The sequence below is a fragment of the Gobio gobio genome, assembly GCF_949357685.1.
Source record: "Gobio gobio genome assembly, chromosome: 1".
Classification (NCBI taxonomy): domain Eukaryota; kingdom Metazoa; phylum Chordata; class Actinopteri; order Cypriniformes; family Gobionidae; genus Gobio; species Gobio gobio.
This window is the reverse complement of record NC_137097.1, coordinates 73,154,054-73,177,860: the sequence shown is the minus strand read 5'-3', so window position 1 is coordinate 73,177,860 and position 23,807 is coordinate 73,154,054. Positions and strand designations below refer to the sequence as shown.

The window sequence follows — 23,807 nt, the reverse complement described above, 5'->3', positions numbered from 1 at the left end:
AACATAAAGCCGATACACATCACACCATTAACTGAGATCGTAAAAAACACTCGCATAACAAATGTTGCAATTAAATTTAGATTTATTTTACATAATATTCTCTAAATTAGAAATAATTTGAAAATGTGTTTTGAACCAATATGAAAAAAAAACTTGACTTATTCTTTAGATAGCAACTTCTTGATTCTGTACTACTATTATAGTATTTTTCACAAATAAAGAAATCTATAAAAAAGAGGAAGTGAACACTGCAGGCTTGTCCCCATTATTGAGGTATTGGAGGAGGGGGGGGGGGATTTACACTCAGGGTTTATTTGACTCCACACTCAAGGGTGTTAAGAGTAACTCTGACGCAGTGTTAAAGTTAATAATTAAGATATTAAATAAGTGATGAGTGAGCATTAGTGGTGACACGATGTTAACAAGCAGAATCACTGAATGTCACCATTATGGGGATCAGTGTTTATTGTAGTTGGGCTTTATAACATTAGTATTTGTCTGTCTATCAATAATGTAAAATCAACACATCACCCATATAATTAGAAATTGGTCTTAGTATCATCTTAGAATGATATTTGTTCATCAGGTCACTAAATGATGATAACATTAACAATGTTTATCAAAACATAAGCAACTCCTGAACAGGTTTTCTCTGTGCTTTCTTTGCCATAACAAAATGTTTTCTAAACACACAGTTGAAGCAGCCAGAGTAAAAACTAATGTTAAAAAGTACAACACTGATCCCCATAATGGTCAACGATTCTACAACAATTCTGCTTGTTATCATCAGGTGTCTTCACTAATCATCACGATTCCCTGGATGCTGGATGGATGCCCTAAAAATGCACATTTAAAAAAATGAATGGGCTTAAATGAGTCGGCTAAAGAAGAAACCATGTGCATAAACCACAATAAAAACACATTTACTGAATAAAATCCTCAATGCGCATCAAAAAAAAAAAAAGTCATGTGACTTTGGTGGGATGGCATATAACTGGACCAACCAGCGGACCGAAATGCCTGAGCAAAGTCATCAAAGTGGTTATGTTTGCACGAGCTCTGCAATTCGACACTCTAGTAAAGTCATGTTTATTTATACAGCACTTTATACAATAGATTGCTTAAAATCAAGCAACATTACCGTATTAAACATTCATCTCATTTCATCAGAATTACAACATTTTCCACTATAAACCGACTCTCCAGTGTGTTCATGTTTTCACTCGTCTGACCTCCACGGAGTGAACAAGTCAAATGTAGCGGAAAAGAGTTCCACGTGAAAGAAGGCGGAGCCTTCGCGCACACCCACCTATTACGCAATCACCACGGACCAATGGGAGTACAAAGGTGTTTACCAGCTGTAGCGAACTTTTCCAGAAAGTTGGCTTTGGCAAGCAGTTTCGAACTCCAAACAAGTTAGTTTTGCCCCGAAATTACATCACACAAGTTCAATTTCGTTTGAAGTATATTGTGCCGTTAACACGACTGCATTCCCAAACAGCAGGTATTCGCCTCCGAAAGCAAGGTAACATGACCGCATTTAGGCACAAGTAATTTATTATATACGAAAATTATTATATACAGTGGCTTCTCCTACGTTTCTTAGTGACATTTAGCGCCGGTTTATCAGAAAGTGACGATTTTGTTCTCTTCGACTCACTGGATGGAAACGGTGCTTTATTTACAAATGTTTTGCGCAATATTTCAAGTTAAATTCGCAACTTTAGATGGAAATAGCCATTGAAGTATTCTAAAACTAGTGATGAGGAGTCGACTCTGAATACTCCAGCACAGGAAATCGAATCCCGTGTCCAAAATCACTCACTTTTTATCCTACACATAGCTTACCTTAGAAATAAATAACAGTCATTGTAACTTTAGTTTGGAATTATACTGTACATATCTCCTCGCCAGCTTTGTAGTTTAATTGATGTTATATCAATGCAATATAAATATGGTATATAAGGCAATATAAATATTCTTGTTCAATTCTGATACAATATTCGACCGTTTCTCGTGATCTTACCTCTGTAAAAATAGACATGGCAACAGCTAAGAAAACGATAGCTAGTCAGGTTTTAAAGGTAATGTCAACGCTAAATTGGTCTAATTTGGACAGTCGCGCAAAAAGTGTTTTTAATAGGGGGAATTTAAGGCTCAGTGTGAGAAAAAAAATTAATAAAGTGTGTAATAATGACTACAATATTGTATTATTCCTGACTCTGTTTTGATGTTAAGTAAAAGAGTTGATTCCAGTTAAAATCGACTCACAGAAGCACTATATCTTCACAATAGCAACTTTAAATAACACATTATCTTTTATCATATTTAACGCATACATTACACAAACTTAAAACAAATGTATTTATAAATGACTATTAAAAACATCCCCAAAACAGCACCTCTTGCATGGACCTGCCTCATTAATTATTCAAATACAACAGCCAATGGCAAGTCTCCAGCAACAGACATTTCATTATTTATATATTTTTTTGTGTTTGTGTCACAGATATAAGAAAGTGGTCAATCCTGACAAATGGAGTATGTATTGTTTTTTTTTTTAGTGGAATTGAATAGCTTTTGTGACGGGTATGCTGGGTGGCGTGTCATGTCAAGAAACGTGCCCGGTGCGAATACGAATGGGTTTATAAATAGACCGTGTTAGCTACTCAGTTGCTTACACCTTGCAACACAGCTAATATGTTGGACCTTTTATTGAAAGTAACCTAAATTTACCTGAGACATGCCTTCACAAGCACCTGTAAAAGCTGTGATTGTGATGTTTGAGTTGGGGAGGCGCAACGCATGAAAAGGGGCGTTTGCAACATAATTGCATTTCCGCAATGCTTCACCTTTAAATAGCATCGGCTTAAGACACTATCTAAATCCGAGATGACCAATAAGAAACACTATGAAAGTTGTCAATTTAAATGTATGCCGGACACATATTTTTTAATTAAGAATTAAAAAATAAGTATAATAAATAGAAGTAGCCTATTATAAATAAACTAGCCTATAAAAAAAAAACATCGAAAAAAAAATGCAAATTGATGACTTTCACAAACGCTTAGACTTTCAACCTCGGATAGTTACAGTAGAGGTCTGTCTTTGACAGTTTAGTAAAAGAAATTTCCCAATGGAGAAAATGAAATGCTAAGAAAATGGTTCCAGTCATAATTTTTTTTCACTTGATTCAGTCTATTTAGTTGTGTATCAAATACAACTTGATTTTCTTGATCGAGAACTGGCGGCAGCAGCAGCACATTTTTCCTGTTGGGCGAGCGATTCGCGGACAGCTTCCCTGTGCATGAAATCCCCCATAAGCCAGATAACCAATGAGAACGCGGGACAATGACGACGACATAACAGAGCGTAGGCGCCAAAGCTGCTGTGCATCCGCTTACCCGAAACCCTGGAAAATCTGAAGAAAATTACCGCCGCTTGCCAAATAAATACATGTTACACAAGTTTAACCAAAATCTTATCATGTAAGCTTTATGGTACACCTCAAACAAGGGAATTTATAGTAATTGATAGTGTTAATATGAATTATCAAGTCCACGAATGGCTTGGGTATGCAGTTTTTATGATGTATAGGCGGTGTATTGAATTCATTTATCTCAGGACTCATGTGTTTTGGTGTTCTGTTTAATCCTGCTTGGCTTTATTTAGAACAAAATATCTAGTCATATTCTGTCCGAATAAGTTACTTGATATATTGATCTGCTGTATAAAAGCAATATGACATTGTCAGTGTTGCTGTAGTGCTGGATATCAGTCATGTGATCACCTGCGGCCCAATCACAGCCGTACTGATATTCAGATAAACAGCACTCTTACTCATGTTATATGGATTAAATACTGGAAACATGATAAAAGCAGGTCGATCCAGACCTACAGCCACGGGTAACATTTACTGACTATCTGGCGATAAGATCCTCAGAGGGAAAAAACTATAAAAGAACGGAGAGACCGTGTCATTGAAGGTGGTTGTGATCGAGTGTAGATATGTGTTAGATACAGGATCGGAGAATGACACCATTCCTCGGTCATAGTCCAGATCGACTCTCACACGATCAAGCTTCTGTTTAACAAGATAACCAGACTCTTCGACCAGTCCGTACTGTACACTCCAGACATCAGTGTTAAAGAAATCACCTCCCTTCCTTTGGTTTGAGGCTGTGGTTATTCCAAGTCTCCAACGTGAACTCTTTTTAACCTCCACATCCCAGCAGTGTGTTCCCGAGTTAAAACCCTCTGAACCCAGAACACAGGGAAAGAGGTCAAATCTCTCTGGATTATCAGGAAGCAGTTGTTTGTTCCCGCCCTGTTTCACTCTAGTCAGATCATCAGACAGGATGAGACATGGATGAGCCGTGTTTGGATCCAGAATCACAGGAGCTGATGGGACACAAACAACAGGTGCTTTTATTATGATGTTCCTATAATCATCAAGGGCCCTATTTTAAGGATCTGAGCGCATGGCGCAGGTGCACCTAGGGCACTTTTGCTAGGTTAACAATGGAAAAAAACGGCCGCTGCATGTTCTAAAAGGGTTGTCCCTCGTCTCTTTATGAGCCATGGGTGTGGTTTGGGCGTAACGTGCAATAAACCAATCATCCCCATTCCCTTTAAAAGCAAGTTGTGCTCACGCCCTGGAGGATTCGCTATTTCACGAATACATTTGCTATTTAAACAACATGATGCAAGACGTGAAAACGATAACTGTGTTGGGCTGAAACTAGCAGAAAACACTTGCCAGGGCCCCAAAAGTAAACCGTACACAGATTATTATGAACTCTGAACACAATTGATCAAACACATCTGAGATCTTTAAATCTGTAAATCCCCCCCCATGTGTGATTTCCAATGTGTGTAACATCACAGATCTTCTCCGGACTCACTGTTTTGGACGATGTCCTGCATCTTCTTCCAGACTCTGAACGGCAGGTTACCCAAATAATGTGGCACATGAATCAAAGATCCCGAAGCCATCTGTGGATCCGGCTCTGAGCTCTGGTCTCTGGAAGAACAATCAGGAGTCAGAACTGCAGTGGATTTGTGTCAGGGGGAGATTAATTCAGGTTAAGCTGTAGTGGTCCACAGCAATCAGGTTTTTACTGTAATGTTGTTCAATCTATTTTTAAACGGCCTTGTCATATCCCACGCAAGCATTCGATTGACCCAAAAGTCTTATTGGTAGTAATCTACTGGACGGAGACTTTAAAATAACAAGCTATTGACCAGTGTGTATTAAGTGCTAAAGGGGTCATGAATTGAGAAATCTTTGACATAAGAATTCATTGTATTATAAAAATATCCTGGAAGTTTCAAATCTCAAAACTTTCTTGTTAGTCCAAAAACAGCTTTTATTGAAAGCAAGCAGCTCAAACAACTAGTTTTTGATTTTGTCGCATTATTATTATTATTACTATCACTATCATTATTATTAGCAGCCTTAATTGTATGGATTTTTCCCCTGGCTTGGTTAAGGTCTTACAGTGGCCTAGGCTAGGGTGTATCCCTAAGGTTGCTTTGACCCCATTTCGCTCTCAGCAAGTGGTTTTGGAGGCTTTCCCCCCTTCTAACACTACCCGGTGATGGTGTTTGTTGACCGTAGAGACCAGTGGCATAAGTCTGATCATCTGTTCATGTGTTTTGGTGGTCGAAATAGACAAGCGGCTGTCACTAAGCAGAGGATGTCTCTTTGGGTGACTGATGCCATTTTTGCAGCCTATGAGGAGCGTGGCTTAACTTCACCTCTAGGTGTACATGCTCATTCTACTAGAGAAATGGCTTCTTCTGAGGCTGTTTTCTTCCTTGGAAGATGTATGTGTTGCGGCAGGGTGGTCCTCTCCGTACACTTTTATCAGCTTTAACAGACTTATCAAATCTGGCTAAAGTATTTGGCAAAGCCCATCCTGCTGCTAAACGAATGTCCTCGATAGACATACCCATGCCCATGAGGAAGACATACCCCTTGTGTGGGCTCAACTCCCATTGGGCATTGCAAGCTTTGTGAGCTGTAAGCCAGCGTTATCACAACAACAATTCAATGTGATATCTGCTGTTTTGAAACAGGCTGTCCTTTGGTGCGACCACAAAAGCACACAAAGAGCTTATCAGAGAGCTTGAACTGTCTGATTCGCTCAACATAAATGTGCAGCTCTGAACGGAGTCAAGTGCACTTTAGGTACATAACCCTTTTTTGGTTTCAGCACTCTACAGTCAAATTACATGCAAGACTTGTTAACGGATAGCGTGCCTGTCAAAGATCTTAATACCAATGAAAAAGTCCCATGAGGGGACTGTAGAAGGGCGTGGCAGGTTATGTCTTAGAAATTGAATCACCAAGTCATTCTTAGCAACTGGCCGATTATCTACTTCGTTATGGAAGACATAACAGCCACATATACTTTAAAAGCGTGGAGGGGTGCGGCAGCCGTCTAAACGCTCCTGCAAGAAAAGCCCCGTTTCCACCGAAATTACCTGGAACAATTTGTACCAGGAACTTTTTCCCCCTGACCTGCTACTGTCTGCGTTTCCACTGCGCTCTAAAGTACTGTGAAGATTAGGCAAATTAGTCCAGAGACGTGGGACTGCGCACGACTGTTCCTCTTAGTCAGCGACGGACAGTAATACATTTTTGTGTGATAATGTCTGCAACAATAACAAGTATGGAGGAGATGCAAGCAGCGCTGCTTTTGCTAGTTATGTATTGGTTCAATAAAGATGTAATTAACAAAATGGCGAAAAAGAGACAAGCACTGATACTAAAGCGTATTCTGAAAGCTAGATTTAAAATAAGACAACATATGTTATTATCAGCTATTATGGACATTGACCGTGAGATTGCCGAGACGAACGCGCGCCATCGGACAGAAAGAGCAAGACTGATATTTACTGATCGCAGAACGAACCTCGCAAGACTTTTAAAAATGCTGGTTGAAATAAAATGCTGAGAGCTCAACCAATCAGCATGTTAAGTGCCCAAGTCCCACCCACGAAAGTTCCTGAACATTAAAAAAAAGTACTATCTCGCGAGCAGGGCCGTTTGGAGGGGGAAATATTTACCCAGAACTTCATTTAGACCCTGGTTCCTGCGGTCGAAACACAGAGTACCAGCCCAAAGTTCCTAGTTCCTGGGGAAAGTTCCTGTGGTGGAAACACGGCTAAAGACTAGAATGGGGCAGTTCAAAGGATCCAAGACCTTCCATTTATGAGCATAAAGATGCCAAAGGGCCCTTGCTTCATTGAATTCATGCGACCGATGCTGGCGAGCTCTGCTCAGCGGCAAAATGCAGATTCCACAGCTCTTGAGCTCTTCCTCAGAAGGACAGTACGGGGGAGCTGTTAGCATCCCCACTAGACAATGGCTATTTCGCCACTACTAACACCACGGCCTCTCTTTCTTCCCTGATTTCACACAGTACCTGATACAAAATCTTCAAGTGTTCGGTGGCCCTTTTGAGAAAAGAACAGCAGACAGTAAGTGTGTTCTCTGTGGACACAAACAGATTCACTTCCAACTGGCCCGAAAAGTGCTCCAAATCATTATCACTGTGAGAGGATGTAGACCCAATCCTACTTGGAATCCTACGAAGGGAAGAACTGTGAACTGGTATTGAATATGGAAATATGCATCTTTCAATTCCAGCGATATGAACCAGTACCCAGGGAGAAGATGCAAGAGGATCAGTTTAAACAAAATAGTTTAGAATGAGCATTTTGTTAGACCATGATTCAGTTGTTTCAGGTCCAGAGTCTTTCTTGGAGACCAGAAGATAGTGGCTGTAAAACCCGGGCTTGCTCTCTGGGCACAATCTTCACGGCTCATTTTGCGAATTTCCACTCTTAAGACTGGCGCGCCTTGGGTTTGAACCGCAGACAGCAATACAACACCACTGAAGCGTGGTGGTCTGCGAGTAAACTGTAGCATGTTACCACTCAGGGGTGCTAGCCATGCCCTTGTATAATGTGATAGGACCCTTGGTGCGTCATGATTCGAAAGCTCACTGCTGAGAGGCAGGGGGCTGTTTATAGCATGAGAGTGAGTGAAAGTTTGAAGAGGAGAACAGCTCTGATGAGGAGGATGTTTGTGTGGTTTCTGTTCTGTTTACTCGACCGTCGAACAGTTATGAAACATTGACTTCCTGCACTCTCATCACCTGCAACAGGCAGGGAGCAAGAGGCACACACAAACGCACATTTGAATGAGCTTCCTCTTTCTTCCGGAGCAGTCAGGAATAGGACTGGGTCTCCGGGGCTTTTTATCCTGAAGGGCTGCGACTTTGGTGCTCCGGGAATGGATGTCACTTTGGCTATGAGATCTTGGGACGCACAGAAGGCTCTGACCCTTTTTGTGGGGCAGGCGAGGTGACTGGAAGTGATCGAGGAGCGCTGCACAGAAGAAGAGCAAGGATGCTCAGGTGCATTTCGGCATAAAGTTGCTCATTACTTTTGACTGCTTCTGAGCCTCAGTGAGAATCAAAGAGTTCAGTTTGATTAACTGGAGCACTCAGCCGGACAGCTTTCTCAGAGTCCTTGAGGTCTGTGAGGGCCAGTCACATGTGCTTGCCCAAAATGACCAAACTTCCCGTACTGCAGCCGATGAATTGGGGCTTGCCACATCTTAATCACTTTGGCACTTCTCTGAGGGCCTGCTCTCTGACGGCTTGACTGGAGAAGCCTTGTCACTATGATGCATAGCAGAGTCCTCTGTAGGGCTTTGAGACCAGCCTACTATGACCGACGCTGCCGATGACATGGAGTCATTGCGCTCCTTGTTTGCTGCTCTGAAGGAGACAAGGCCGCAGGCTCCTGGGGAGGGGCAGGAACTAATTCCAGAGAACAAAACCTGAGGAGAGGCTGGCTCGGCAGAGTGGGAAAGACGTGGGAACTGAGGCGGTGTAATCTCGAAACTGGAATCATCAAATTACATCTCAGTTGTCGCTGCTTCTTTTGCTGAGGCTCAGAGGAGGCGGTGGAAGGATGCTGTGGCAAGATGCCAGCGAAGGCATCACCAATAACAAGGGCTATCCTGAGGTGGAGAGTCCTGAGGCTCATGGCTTCTGTATTGGTGCAGCCCAGGCAGAAGACACATCTATCCATCCATCCATCCATCCATCCATAAGCTCAATGGGTTATGAATAGTCTTTGCTGGAACGCAATGGGGGTCATGGCAGAATTGTCAACCGCTGAAGCAATGAATCACAGCAAGGCTTCTTAAAGACATGCTCATAAAGGAGAAAGATTCGGAAGCAATGTTGCTCAGCGCTGCTTTATATAGGGAGCGGGCTCACCCCAATTGCCAGTGCAATGGCGTTACTCAATCAGGCATCGGTGTGTCTTTATAAAAGGAGTTTCCCCAAAGTGTCAGCTTCTAACACAACGTCGAGTGAACCGAAATCAAAAGGGAACATGGAAACATAATAACAATACACAGTCATTTCTGAAAATTAGATCATTTGGCATACTGAATCTGATTCAGAAAAAGTCTATTATATCAGGAGCTCAGTTTTTCAGCAAAGGATCTCATCCGCCTATCCGTGGCTCTCAAGATTGCTGACTTGTAAACTGTATAATAGTTTTAGTCACGGATAGTTTGCACTTTGACATGTTGCTCATATTAATATACCCTGGCAGATGATTAATACATGTTTACATTTTTTGAAAAAGTTTGGTTATGCAGATGTTTTGTTTGGTTGCAAATTTTTTTCATTTTTGTCGGCTAAAATAAGAGTATATTTGGCTAAAATGAATGAATATGACAAAATGAATAAATTAACAGACTATTTTCATTAACAGACATGACTTATGCTGCCGGAATTATGATAAATTACTTATGCTGCCGGAATTAACGTAAATACGAGTTTCCTAGGTAAAAATTGCACATGAACGCCCGCTGATGTCACGTTTACCACTGAGGAGTTCGGAATAAATTTTGATACCCAAATTCCTGAGATGGGCGTGCCATAAACGTTGTATATGGTGGCGGGGTGAACTAATGCTGTGACACGATTTATTCGTTTTTCTCCCAAAACAGCTTAGATTGCCTTCTCATTAATGTAATTTACATATACAAGTAATCAACAGGGTTTCACCAAGTCAAATTTAAGACTATTTGAGAACTTTTTAAGATCATTATGAATTAAATTTAAGACCTATAAAGGAAATGCAGTAAATTAATTTATTTAAATTGAACAAATCGATAAACTTGCACTTCCTCATAGCTTAATCCCAGCAGGATTTCGCAACTTTTTTTTGGTAATTTTTGAGATCAAAATTACTGATTTTGTGGTGTTCATTTCCAGAAATTAGCATTTGCATTTTTTTCATAATTAGGACACCACATTTACCATATTATGTATTATGTTAGATGCACAATAGCCACACATGACAATATAATAAACTAAATACATAAATCTTGTTTATTTTGGTTTACAAATAATGCAGGATCTCAATTTGTTTTTTATTTTTATTATATTTAGTAATCGCAGAAACACGAAAAACTAGAGGACTATTAGCTGAAGAATAACATTTGTTTTATGCGTCTGTAGTACAATCCGAAAGAGACTCAAATAACACAAAAGCTGATTGGCTGCAATATAAGATGCATATTGGTCTCATTTGTAGTTGTATTAGAGCAAATTATATTTGGACTATTTAAACAATCTAACGTGCTGCAGGATTTCAATGAGCATTAGAGGTAGCGTTAAAGGACGTAGAAAAATTAAGACCTGTTTAAAATTATTTAAGACCTAGAACAGAATACTTCAGCAAATTTAAGACTTTTTAAGGCCTAAAATTTGGATTTTGAAATTCTAGACTTTTTAAGACACCGCGGAAACTTCATTTGAAACTTATTGTATTGTTTATACACAGCAATTTTTTTTAAATAGCCTAAAATTACAGAATCGGCAGAAACCGGACTATCTGGATAGCACTCAGTGCATGTAAACAACATATAATTTTGGTTTTAATACGATTTTCCCAATAAATAGGCAAGAATAAACATGATTCCGGTTCATTCCGACAACAAAGCACTTGAGTGCAACAAGCTCGTAATCACGACTTCTGAAGTGTTAATTACGAAATCTCCGATAAAACATGAAGGCAGCATTAAAATGTTAAAAAAGTATTTGTAAGGTGTGAATAGTGTGGGTTTTAGTAGCAGATCACTCACCTTTCCAGTGGGACTGGAAACTTCTGCAGAACAAACACACCAATTATCATCAAGAACTCAATCAATCATAAACCAATCAATCAATGATGTGAAATCAGACCTTCAGAAAGCAGATGTCATTGGCCGTCATCATCTCCTCCATGTCTTTGATAGTGTGTGAAAGATCTGAGATGTGTCTGTCCATCTCCTCCAGCTTCTCCTGCATCACCTGGTTCTTCTGCTCCTCTTCCTCCCTCAGAGCCGTGATCGTAGCTTCTTCCTCATCTCGGAGAAACCGATGAAGCTTCTTAAACTCTTGCTTAATCTGCCGCTCTGTGCGCTCTGCTTGAGACTGAAATCAAATTCACTTCAGTCGTCTGAATCAACACACATCAACGCCTCCACACCACCAGCCAAACGTCTGGACACAATGGATTTATTTTTCGCATGATCTAAAGGGTTTGAATGTCTTTACAAACCATGAAGATGTTTGAGCGACCGTCCAGAGTGAGCAGAGCTGTTATCAAGGCAAAAGGTGGCGACTTAAAAGATTAAATATGATTTTGACCTGCTCACTACATCATTCTCATGCTTCCATTTGTATGATTTCACAGTTTTGATGACTTTACTATCATTCTAACATGAGGAGAGTCCCAATAAAGAAAGAGTTGGTGTGTTCAAACTCTTCACCTTTGTGTCGGGATTGCGGAGCATTTGACTCACCTTGATGTGCTGAACGGTTTCCACACACTTCTCTTTAATGTCTTCGCTGTGTTTAAGCTTCCTTCGTGAGGACTTCAGTGCTGCACTGAGCTCCTTCTAAAAGTCAACAAAACAAGATAAACAGAATACACTGACATATGTTGAGCATTACACTGATAACGACAGAGAATCAAGAGTGCATGGGTGTGATGTTATCCCTGTTTATGGCCTGTATTTATTGTTCTTTACACGCGAGACAGTAAAAAATCCTAAAGGATTCCAATAAGAAACCTGTGAAGGATTCCATTTAGAATTTCTATCCTATTTTGGAACCGTAGGATTACGTTAGGAATGGTCTTATAGGATTATTATTTATGTCTTGTCCTATAAGATTCTTATCTGATTCCTATTCTCAGGATAATTTCTCAGGACAAAGTGAAATTCCAGTCAAATAAATCAGAATGTCCAATAGGATTCTAAGAGTCCAATAAGATCCCATAGGACAAAGTGAAATTCCATTCAAATAAATCAGAATGTCCAATAGGATTCTAAAATCCAATAAGATCCCACAGGACAGAGTGAAATTCCATTCAAATGAATCAGAATGTCCAATAAGATTCTAAGAATCCAATAAGATCCCACAGGACAAAGTGAAATTCCATTCAAATAAAACACAATGTCCAATAGAATTCTAAGAATCCAATAAGATCCCACAGGACAGAGTGAAATTCCATTCAAATAAAACACAATGTCCAATAGAATTCTAAGAATCCAATAAGATCCTACAGGACAGAGTGAAATTCCATTCAAATAAAACACAATGTCCAATAGGATTCTAAGAGTCCAATAAGATCCCATAGGACAAAGTGAAATTCCATTCAAATAAAACACAATGTCCAATAGAATTCTAAGAATCCAATAAGATCCCACAGGACAGAGTGAAATTCCATTCAAATAAAACACAATGTCCAATAGAATTCTAAGAATCCAATAAGATCCTACAGGACAGAGTGAAATTCCATTCAAATAAAACACAATGTCCAATAAGATTCTAAGAATCCAATAAGATCCCACAGGACCAAATGAAATCCCAATAGGCTTTTGTGCCATGGGGTCCTACCTTGTATGAGGGCACCACTTCACTGATGGGTCTGAACGTGTGGTTGTCGTGTTTCTGCGAGTCTCTGCACATTAAGCACGCCGGCTGTTTGTCCTCCACACAGAAGAAATCCAGTTTCTCACTGTGTAAGGCGCAGGAAAGTTCTTCGACAGACCGGGGATCCATTTTCTCTATTCGAGCTCCAGCAATCTAACCTTTACTTTCACTTCCTGGTTATGGCTTCAAAAGACGAACAGCCACGAGAAGCGCGACGCTCTGCTGTCTGTTCCGAAACCAGCTTACAGACAATCCTCCGTGTTGTTCTTTGTTCTTCGCGGTCGCTGAATGCTGTTTTCTTGTTTGTCGAGACGCTGAGCAGACACAGACACACTGTGACAGAAACGAGTGGAATAGGACACAGTCACGTCCGGTGTTACACTATATCCGGCTCCTGAGATATTTGGTTCCACTAGTGGCGCATGAGTAAATATCCACCAATAGACCTCTCGGTTATGATTTAGCTAAAGATAGAGTCATTAAAATTACATTTATCACTTCAAAGGTAAAAGAGGTTCAGTTTAAAATTATTAATGATATTTATCCCTGTAATGAGTTCCTAAAACACAGATTTAATCCGGATTGTAATGAGTGCAGCTTTTGTGAAACAGACCCTTGTCAACAAAAATCCTACTTCAATTTCACTTTGTCCTGTGATATTTTTTTATTATAATAGATGAATTATTTATTAATGAATAGTGTGTGTGTGTGTGTGTGTGTGTGTGCGTGTGTGAGGGGTAGGTTTAAGGGTAGTGTGTGTGTGTATGTGTGAGGGTAGGTTTAGGGGTAGTGTGTGTGTGTGTGTGTGTGTGTGTGTGTGTGTCAGGGGTAGGTTTAAGGGTAGTGTGTGTGTATGTGTGAGGGTAGGTTTAGGGGTAGTGTGTGTGTGTGTGTGTGTGTGTGTGTGTGTGTGTGTGTGTGTGTGTGTGTGTGTGTGTGTGTGTGTGTGTGTGGGGTAGTGCGCGTGTGTGTGTGTGAGGGGTAGTGTGTGTGTGTGTGTGTGTGTGTGTGTGTGTGTGTGTGTTTGTGTGTGTGTGTGTGTGTGTGTGTGTGTGTGTGTGTGTGTGTGAGGGGTAGGTGAGGGGTAGGGTTAGTGTGTGTGTGTGTGTGAGGGGTAGGTTTGGGGTAGGGTTAGTGTGTGTGTGTGTGTGTGTGTGTGTCTGTGTGAGGGGTAGGTTTGGGGTAGGGTGTGTGTGTGTGTGTGTGTGTTTGTGTGTGTGTGTGTGAGGGGTAGGGTTAGTGTGTGTGTGTGTGTGTGTGTGTGTGTGTGTGTGTGTGTGTGTGTGTGAGGGGTAGGTTTGGGGTAGGGTTAGTGTGTGTGTGTGTGTGTGTGTGTGTGTGTGAGGGGTAGGTTTGGGGTAGGGTTAGTGTGTGTGTGTGTGTGTGTGTGTGTGTGTGTGTGTGTGTGTGTGTGTGTGTGTGTGCGTGCGCGTGCGTGTGTGTGTGTGTGTGAGGAGTAGGGGTAGTGTGTGTGAGGGGTAGGCTTGGGGTAGGGGTAGTGTGTGTGTGTGTGTGTGTGTGTGTGTGTGTGTGTGTGTGTGTGTGTGTGTGTGTGTGTGTGTGTGTGTGTGTGTGTGCTACATGCGCTTACTACAGGGTTAATTGTGTGTAATTATGCCTAATTTATAGTTATTACTATAGTAAATACATGCAACGTGTAACAACGACACATTAAAATAAAGTATTTCCCAAAGTTTATTATAATGACAAGATTGATGATATTCTTCTTTAGTATAGCTCATGTAGTTAAATTGTGCTTGTGACTTGATAATGAAGTTGATAATTATATGATATATATAATGTGAGGCAATGGGGAAGCACTTGCAGTTTGGCATTGATGAGGGGTTTGAGTCTTGTAGTGGGACTATCTACAAAATAAGGCATTAAGGATAACAGAATCACAGGGTGGCTTATAAATCCACGTTTGTGTAGGTTTATTCAGTCATTGTTGTCAGAATGACTATAGGTAGCACTTGTAGGCAAATATTAACATTAATTTTAAAGCCTAACAAGGCCAAACACATCAAAGAGTCAAATTAAATAGTACTATGATCTATTCGCTCTGCTGTATGCCAGACGATTTAGCCCATCATATTACACAAATTACTAATTGTTTTGAAAATGTGAACAGTTTCAGTTCATGATTAACATTGAAACTTTATCCATTAGATTTCCAGTTCCATTCCCTTGCGCGTCCCTCAAGGACACGCCCACAACACCGGGGAACTCATGAATATTCACGCATGCGCCACCCAGTGGGACCAAACATGTCAGGAACCGAATACAGTGTAACACCGAGGGTGGAGTTTACCCCGGTTTGAGTAATCATTCAACACGATGGCACTGCAACAGTGCTTTTTTTTGTCAGCATTATCTGGCCAAATTTTATTTCTGGTGAAAATAAATCAGATATGATTACAATAAGTCAGATATGATTTATTTGGATGTTCAAACACGGTCATCTTTTGGACATCCACCTCAAGTTTTGAGTCAGTTGAACACTTTCACCACTAGATGTCAGTAAAGCCGCACTGATGAAATCTCCACTGCGCACAACTCTTGCGCATAAATTAAAAGTGGTCCTGTGGCTTCTGTTCTTTATAGTCTTCAAATTAAGCAAGGTGTGTTCTGCTACATCAATTTAGATTTTTGTCGCAACATTTATATCATTTTATGAAGGGGAGAGTCTGTCACAAATTGCTTAAATCATAGGCCTATTCTCAGCATCCCATATGGTGTGATAACATGCCCCTTTAGCTTAATGTGTATAGCTTACACATTCACTGGGATAGAAAGTGGGACGAGCCATGGTCTTTAGCATCATACATACCGAGCACACGACTATCCAGACTGGAGAGTCAAATCTTCTTAACTTCTAATATTGTATTCAGTAGGCCTAAGTTTTTAAACGCAGTCTGACTGTGACAGCGCCTCCAGCGTGTGTTTGTGGAGATGTTTTACTGCCCCTGCAAACTCCTGTTTATTGTCTATTATAGGTCTATACGTCTCGGTGTAACGCCATGTGTGTATCCGCAGGGCCTGATTCATTGAGATCGATGCCGTTTCCGCCTCTCTTAGGTAAATGGTTGCCTAGGAGACGGACAGGTGCATTCCATCTTGCAGTCCTGCGGGGGAAGCAGGAAGACAAATGCCCTCCTTCACTTCCCCATCGCCCTGGAAACACCGGAACTCGGTGGAATGTTCAGCTCGGCTAGCTGGAGTTCTATCAGTGAACGTTCCAAATCACACGCGCATAACCTTCACGGGTGACGGGGAAAGTAGCGACTGTACGTCTTTTGAGTGTCAGCACGGCAGGATTGGATTTGTCAGATTGAGTCTTAAGGATGGGTAGCTATAACTACAAACTTTAAACTACAAATTTTGGCGCCCCCCAATAATATTTAATAATACATATAATATATTACTAACAATGTAAACAAATAAAAAACAGTCAAAAATTGACAAACATTAACATTATGATTGTATTCCAATAAAGAAACGAAAGATTTTTCGAAGAACGAAGAACGATTTTTATAACGATTCCAAGTAGCTTATACCGGTTCTCAACGGCCAATACTAGTAACAATGTTGCTACCAAACATTCTAGAGCGCTCTTTAGTTCCTACTAAATTGTAACGATGAAATTGTATTGATGGTCATTGCAAAAACTGTCATGCAGATCGGCTGAGGATGGGAACCGATGATGGTGAATTAAAATTTTACTGTAACTGTAATCATAGGCGCGAGTCAGATGATTGACAGGACGATAGCAGAGGCACAAGCGCAAGATCACTTTTGTTAATAAAAAAACACAAACTGAGGGTTCCCCGTTTTAAAGGGAAATTTCCAAATATATTTTATTTATTTGTTATAATGCGGGTATAGCTATTTTATGTAATCCGTCTTATGCGTTTTTTTTTAACAATGTTTAATTTAAGCAAGTTTTTTTATTTGACCAATTTTAGTGTTGTTGTATTTTCATTAAAAATAGGTTAATAACGAACAAAAAAATAAACATTCGTTTGAAAGTAATTAAAGAGGAAATTATGAGGTAAGCAATATCATACGAGCAAGTGTGCTATTTTCCAGAGTAGCCTATATCAGCACGATTGCAAAATGCAATATTAATTTTATACAACCGTTCAATAAACAACAAGATGCCATTTTTTACAGTTTTGCTCTATTTTTCCAACAAAAATAGATTCAAACAAAGTATAGGTTTTGTTCCTCGCATAATTCACCGTTTTTGAAATAGGTTATAACAAATGAGATGAATGATTCTAGAAACCACTCACGCCGCCAACTATACTGGCAGTTTTATAGTTTAATAGGCCTGGAATATTTCAAATGTTCCCAACATTTCATATTTCTATAATTAAACTATTATATTTAGAACATAAAAAATCTCATTACATTATTTAGGCAATTGTAATTACAGTGTAAGTGGATTTTGATAAATGGTAAGATGGATTTCGTTGATACTGATTTCATTGAATTCTTATAACAGCCATAGTGTATCGTGGTAAATAGTGTAATTACTTAAAAAGATGGTCAACAATATGTAACGTTACTTTATAAGAAAATGTGTCTATGTGCCCTAAAAAGTGTGCATGCAAATTTGAGAACACCAAGGAAAGAGCACGTTCTTTTCGTCTAATTTGGATACTTCAAAAACAAGTTTGCACTGCCTGTTTGGTTTACCTGTTTAGCCTACGTGCGTTTTGTCCGAGTCTTAACGCACGTTTTTTTTTTACCATAAAAGCGCGCGTTCTTCTCTGGGGTCACGGAAAACGCATGTTTTTTAAATAGCAAATCACGCGTCGAGGACGTGCGCTTTGATATAAAAACACGCGTCGGAAACGTGCGTTTTCCTTTACCCCAAAGTGCACGTTAAGAACGCGCGTTGTGGTGGTAAATCACGCGTCAAAGACGCGCGTTTTGCTGTCAAATCGTCTTATGAGGGCGCCTACTCTAGCCTGTTAGTCCTCTAAAATGTTATATAATATTGAGGAAATACAGAAATGATTTAGAAATGCACAACAGCAGCTACATATAGAAAATACAAAAAAAAAAGATCGGACATATTATGCAAAATACATGTGTTTGAACACAGATGTCCACTGTGTGTGTGTGTGTGTGTGTGTGTGTGTGTGTGTAAACATCCAGCCACCCAATACTTTATTTTTATAATCCACATAAATCATTATCAATCTCTCATAACGCACTGTTTCATATTTCCCCCTACTCCTATACGCAGTGATGGGAATAACGGCGTTACAGATAAACGGCGTTACTAACGGAATTATTTTTTTCAGTAACGAGTAGATCAAACGAATTACTGTTCCTCCCGTTACAACGCCGTTAGCGTTACTGAGGGGAAAAAAAGCGGCGTTAGTCGCGTTACTATAATTGAGCTCACTGAAGCGCTTTTCATCCGAACAGGCTCTCTGTCAGTCGGACCTGCAACGTGTGTGTGTGTGTGTGTGTGTGTGCGCGCGCACCAGCCATGCGTGTTGGGGGTGGGTGCGGTGGTGCACATAACTGATGATGATTGGTGGGTGGGAGACAAGGTTGAAGTTGATAGGTTGAGTTCACACCTATTTTTTTCACGGTCTATGGTTCACACACACACACACACACACACACACCAACGACGCACACGCATATGCACATTCAGCGATGGTCTAACGACTTCAAAGGTAGCTTTCGCAAACTGGAAGTATAAGCGCTACTTTTCCCTCGTTGAGGTGAAAGGTAAGAATATTTATGTAACATGCAACTTATGCCCAGGAAGAAAGAGTCTCTCCACACCAGTGGCAAATGATTCTGAAGCGCCTCACATCATCATATGCCACAAAATTAGTGGCTAAAAACCCAGGTGATAACGTGAGCTCCACTACCAAAGGAAAGTATAATACTGATAAAATTTACACAATATTTACACCGTAGGCCTACTGAGAATATTTACAATAATGCATTGAATTTGATAGGTGTCTCTTACATTGTCCTAGAACATTGTCCCACAGCAACATTACAATAGTGTACATTAATGTACAATGTTTTATAATAATAATTTATTCTATTTAGTGTCCAATTCATTCATTTAACATATCTAATATTTGGGGCATCCAAGTTATTTGACATATCTGAACATTTGAGAAAAAAAAAAAAAAAGTAACGCAGTAATTACTTTCCCTGGTAATTAGTTACTTTTATAATGATGTAACTCAGTTACTAACTCAGTTACTATTTGTAAGAAGTAACTAGTAACTATAACTAATTACTTTTTTAAAGTAACGTGCCCAACACTGCCTATACGTAAGAGTCGGGAAACCCCGCACATGACTGATGATGATCTGCCCTTTTAGCATAGACACGCCCCTGATTAAGGAGCACACGGACGCCATTTACTCGCTGTATCAGCGCTCGCATATCGCAATGTCTGCGCCAAAAAACATTGCAAATGTTCTGACCAACGAACATACGACGAGTCTCCATTGAGGACACCATGGATGAATGTACGTTTTGAAGGAAATGTGCAGAAGAATGTGGGTGAAATGTTATATATTTACGCATGACTGCTTCACCAATGAGATGGATTTGCGAAAAAGTTGTTTCTGAAGGGTTGGTCAATAACAACGCTTCATGAGCTAACCTCATATCCAGAACAAGTGAGGATGGCACTTGATATTTTGTGAACGTTTGCACATTTCATTTCTGAATGAGCTGAATGCTGTACGTCTAATGTGACTAAAGTTACCATCATCTCTGACTGTGTTCACATGGACTAGAGCTGTGTTGTTAGTTTTATCCCGAAAACGCTCACCGTCTACGTGATTGACACACGCACAATTTATTATGCGTTGTATAGTCGGGTGGCGGACGTGTTACATTCCCACACGAGCAAAAATGTATCGATTAACCCTTAAATGCATACCTTGGGTCTTTAGTGACCCAAGACGTCATTCACTACCCTCCTCCTCATTCATTTTTTAAAGTTAGACATCAACCTTCTTAGTATTCCTCAATCAATCCATTTAATAAAAATATAATAGAATGCCTGTTTTTCCACTAGTTTTTTTTTTTCAAAATTGTAAAGGGTTGCTAACGACCCGAGGTGTGTAAGATTGTACTTTTTTTTTTCCTGCACAATAATAAATTAATCTCTAATGATGAAATAAGTGCAAATCACCTTTATTCCACAAGGTGGCAATGTCTGATACACAATGATGAAGTGACGTTTCACTCATAATTACCGCAGGCAGAAAACAAATCAATAATATATACAATATAATCTGCAAAACTTGAAATGGCTCAGCGATTTACTGCAGAGCAAGTACTGAACACAGTCAAATATTACTGTCACTGTCACTTGATGGTGGATCTGGTGAAGGAAGCTGTCAGTGATCAAAATAATTATTTTGAAGACGTTGAAAATGAGTTTTGAGAATATGCGTAAGATCGCGAATATGAGCCAGATGCTGAATGTAGTCTGGGAAATGAGCTCTGAAGAGGACAGTGATGATGGGATAAAACATCTGCTCAAACTGAACCCTTCCAAGCTCCAAAATGTAACAAAATATGCTTTATTTTATTCTTCTGTAATTGTTACTCTAATATCAGGAGTTTTATATATTATCATGACAGATATAGATCTATCCATGTTAGATATAGATCCGGGTCGCTAAAGACCCGAATATGTAAGAATGTTTGGTGAAACAGTCATGCTTTTAAGGGTTAACATAACGGTACATGCTAGTCGATGAGTTGAATCAACGCAACTCCACAACAACTAACGTTACATAAATGTATCCACTAACCATTCAGAAACATCCAGACAGTCCCGCCGCTGATGTTGATGTTGGGTCTGGGAACTAGAGGTCTTCACGGGTCCAAAAATTCGTACCCGAACCCGAAGGGACCCGTAATGTGCAAAACGGAACCGACCCGGACCCGTCTATTATTTCAAAAGCTGGACCCGGACCCGTGCAGATCCGAGAAATGCCAAAAATGTAGTAACCCGGAACCGACCTGGACCCGTCTATTATTTAAAAGCTGGAACCGAACCTGGCGCGAAGACACAGACCCGACTGGACCCGATTGTCACATATTCCACAATAGACTTATATTAACAAGTCAATAAACAAGTTGCGAAACATATAATTTTTTGTCTTACCTATAGCCTCGTAAAGTTGCTTGATTGTGATGCATTACATCCAGTGCTTTAAGTGGGCCGGTACGCGCTGGCACTCAGTACCGCCACTTCCAAATATAGCTCTGGAGCGTACCGCCACCTCTCCGTGCGCCCAGAACGTGCTTTTAGCGCACCGGTACGCTCATTTGCGAGCAGAGACTACATAACCCATACACCCTTGAGTTTTACAAGTGAAAAGCGCATGCGTCGCTTTTGCCGCTGTCAGTGTCAACAACTCAAAGTGGTCCGGAGAGGGCGTGTGAAACGCGCAACCATAGCTGCTCGTTTACAATCTATGGTTAAAATACAAAGCACTTGTGACCGCGACCGGTGACGAGGACGAGAGTTCTCCACTTTTACCGATGACAACAGCCGCATGTTGTAGCTGGGTCGTTCCTGTTATACAGTGACTTTTCTGTCTTTTTGATTTACTTACTCATATTTTCTATAAAATGAGTCACATAAGAAATGGCTTAAATTATAAATGTAGTTCTTCTTTATCACTTAAACAGATATAATAGGTATTAAAAATACAATTTTATATTTTACACACCTTTTTATTGATATATGCATTAAATTTTACCATGTCCTCAGTGCAAAGTAATCAACTTCCACAAGAACTATAAACCATGAAATGATGAAAATCTCAAAATATTTTTAGATTATGTTATAGAATAGGCTAAAGTACCTCTAGTTATACATATAAATCATGTGAAACTATAGTTATTTTTTTTTTTTTTACAATTGTCTTCATTTACTGTGTCCCTGAAGTCATCTTCCACCCTGTTAGTATGTATTTCTCGACTTCCAAAAAAGACCACAATTTCATTGAGACAATTTTCAGGAAATTACATAATTAGTTTTTCCTGCTGGAATTCAACCGTACATTAAGTAAGCTTCAACTCACCTCTACCTTTTTTTGTTTAGTTTTTGAAATGTTATCCTGCTTGTCCCACTCTGTACCACCTGTTAGGCTCTGTTATGAAGAATGTTTGTCCGGTCAAAAATTTTTTCAAACATATCTGACATAGTTATAAAAGTTCTGTTTATCTGTTGAAGGTTAGCTAGCTAAATGTTGATCCCTCAAAGAGCTACGGCTAACTTATCTTAAAATTTTCCACTCTGTTGATTCCGCCCTGTTAGATCTATAAACCTAACAGGGTGGAAATTCTAATAGAATAAATCGTATTTAGTGTATATTGCAAATTCTATAAACACAAAAATGCATATATAAATATTATATATATAAAACCATGTTATATAGGTGCAGTTCCACACATTACTGATGGCAAATCATGCAGGACAATGACGGAAAACTCTTCCACTGTTATGAGCTTCCACCCTGTTAGGCGAGTCCTTTTTAAATAATAATTTGACAGCAACGTTAAATGTTTTGCATACTTATGTTTTATTTTGGGAGGTGAGGATCATTAACAGCATATACAATATATGTTTTGAACAAATTTTTTTATTATTTACCATCCTGTTGGCAAAAATGGTTACAAAAAGTACCTGTTCTTAATAATCAAGACATACTATTCATCAATAATAGTTTTGTTATTGTTTCAAGAATTAAAAAAAATACCATGGCATAAGGGGCATATACTATCCAAGAAAAACTTGTTATTGTTTAACATTTACATTATTAACATTTTGTGATAACTATGTATATGTCCCTAACAGGGTGGAACACCTTCACGCCTGTGTCTGAACAATGAATCTACCCAGAATTATTATTTTTTTAGTCCCTGAGCTTGACCAATATGTATTCCGACTAGTTAAACATGTCACCATTTTAGTAGAATGCTAAAAACATGAAAATCATATACTTTTTTTCCCAACATTTATGAATCCAAAATGTTACCGCATACCAGGAATGACCCAGCTATAGTTTCTAACTGTGTTGCTTTGATTAGAAAAAAGAAAGACAAAAGTGAACATTGGCCAGCATGGTAGCCTAATGAGGTGCCGTCAATGGTCTTGCTTTGTAAATAAACCCTTATTGTAACAAATTATATAGTTAAACAATTACAAGAACTATATGTTAGTTCTAAGGCTGAGAACAAGTTAGAAAGAGCTTTAAAATACGGACCTTCTGGAATTATTGACTAAACAATCCCCCCATAACCACGCCCCCAACAAAGCCCCGCCCCCTCTGGTGAGTACCGGCACTTTATTTTTTCCACTTAAAGCACTGATTACATCCTTGCCAAAAAGTTAAATCCATGTTATTACTCTCTTGTTATCCCAAGCATGCTTAATTCACTCATCATTTCAGCTTTAAAAGTCCACTTTATGTCACGGTGACGGATGACAAATGCGTCTTTAACTTTAACTCGCATAATAACTTTGACTGTTTGCCTTTTTGAACTATAATAACGATTGCTCGTTCGGTGGCCGCTGACGTCAGCATTATTTATTTGCTATCATCTCTGTGAGCCGAGTCTGACCACCAAAACTTTAAGATTAAACAAGATGGTTCATATTATTATTAAAGTCAGTCATTGCGGAAGCTCGGGTTGCCATAGAAACATGACACGCGCTTGAGACTGCACATGCGCGTTAGCTGGAGCAACCTGAAATATGAGATT

The 23,807-nt window shown here is 39.6% G+C and overlaps 1 protein-coding gene and 1 long non-coding RNA gene across 4 annotated transcripts; one reads left to right on the top strand and one right to left on the bottom strand.

Moving 5' to 3' along the window:
• Positions 1-66: 66 nt before the first annotated feature.
• trim35-9 (tripartite motif containing 35-9) lies at positions 67-13,411 on the bottom strand (the record flags this gene model as incomplete). 3 transcript variants are annotated; one of them, XM_079814768.1, is made up of 6 exons in its annotated part: positions 67-4,401; positions 4,905-5,023; positions 11,186-11,208; positions 11,286-11,516; positions 11,888-11,983; positions 12,987-13,411. In XM_079814768.1, 6 exons carry the CDS (start codon positions 13,149-13,151, stop codon positions 3,914-3,916), a joined length of 1,122 nt encoding a protein of 373 aa, XP_079670894.1. In that variant the 3' UTR covers positions 67-3,913. The 3 variants fall into 3 exon arrangements, with proteins under 3 accessions (XP_079670894.1, XP_079670895.1, XP_079670896.1); XM_079814769.1 differs by having other exon boundaries at positions 11,888-11,980; positions 12,987-13,377; XM_079814770.1 differs by having other exon boundaries at positions 11,186-11,205; positions 12,987-13,151.
• LOC307125477 lies at positions 10,438-13,394 on the top strand. The gene is made up of 3 exons (XR_013816382.1): positions 10,438-10,634; positions 10,924-12,660; positions 12,804-13,394. It is a non-coding gene; the product is annotated as an uncharacterized lncRNA (long non-coding RNA).
• Positions 13,412-23,807: the final 10,396 nt, after the last annotated feature.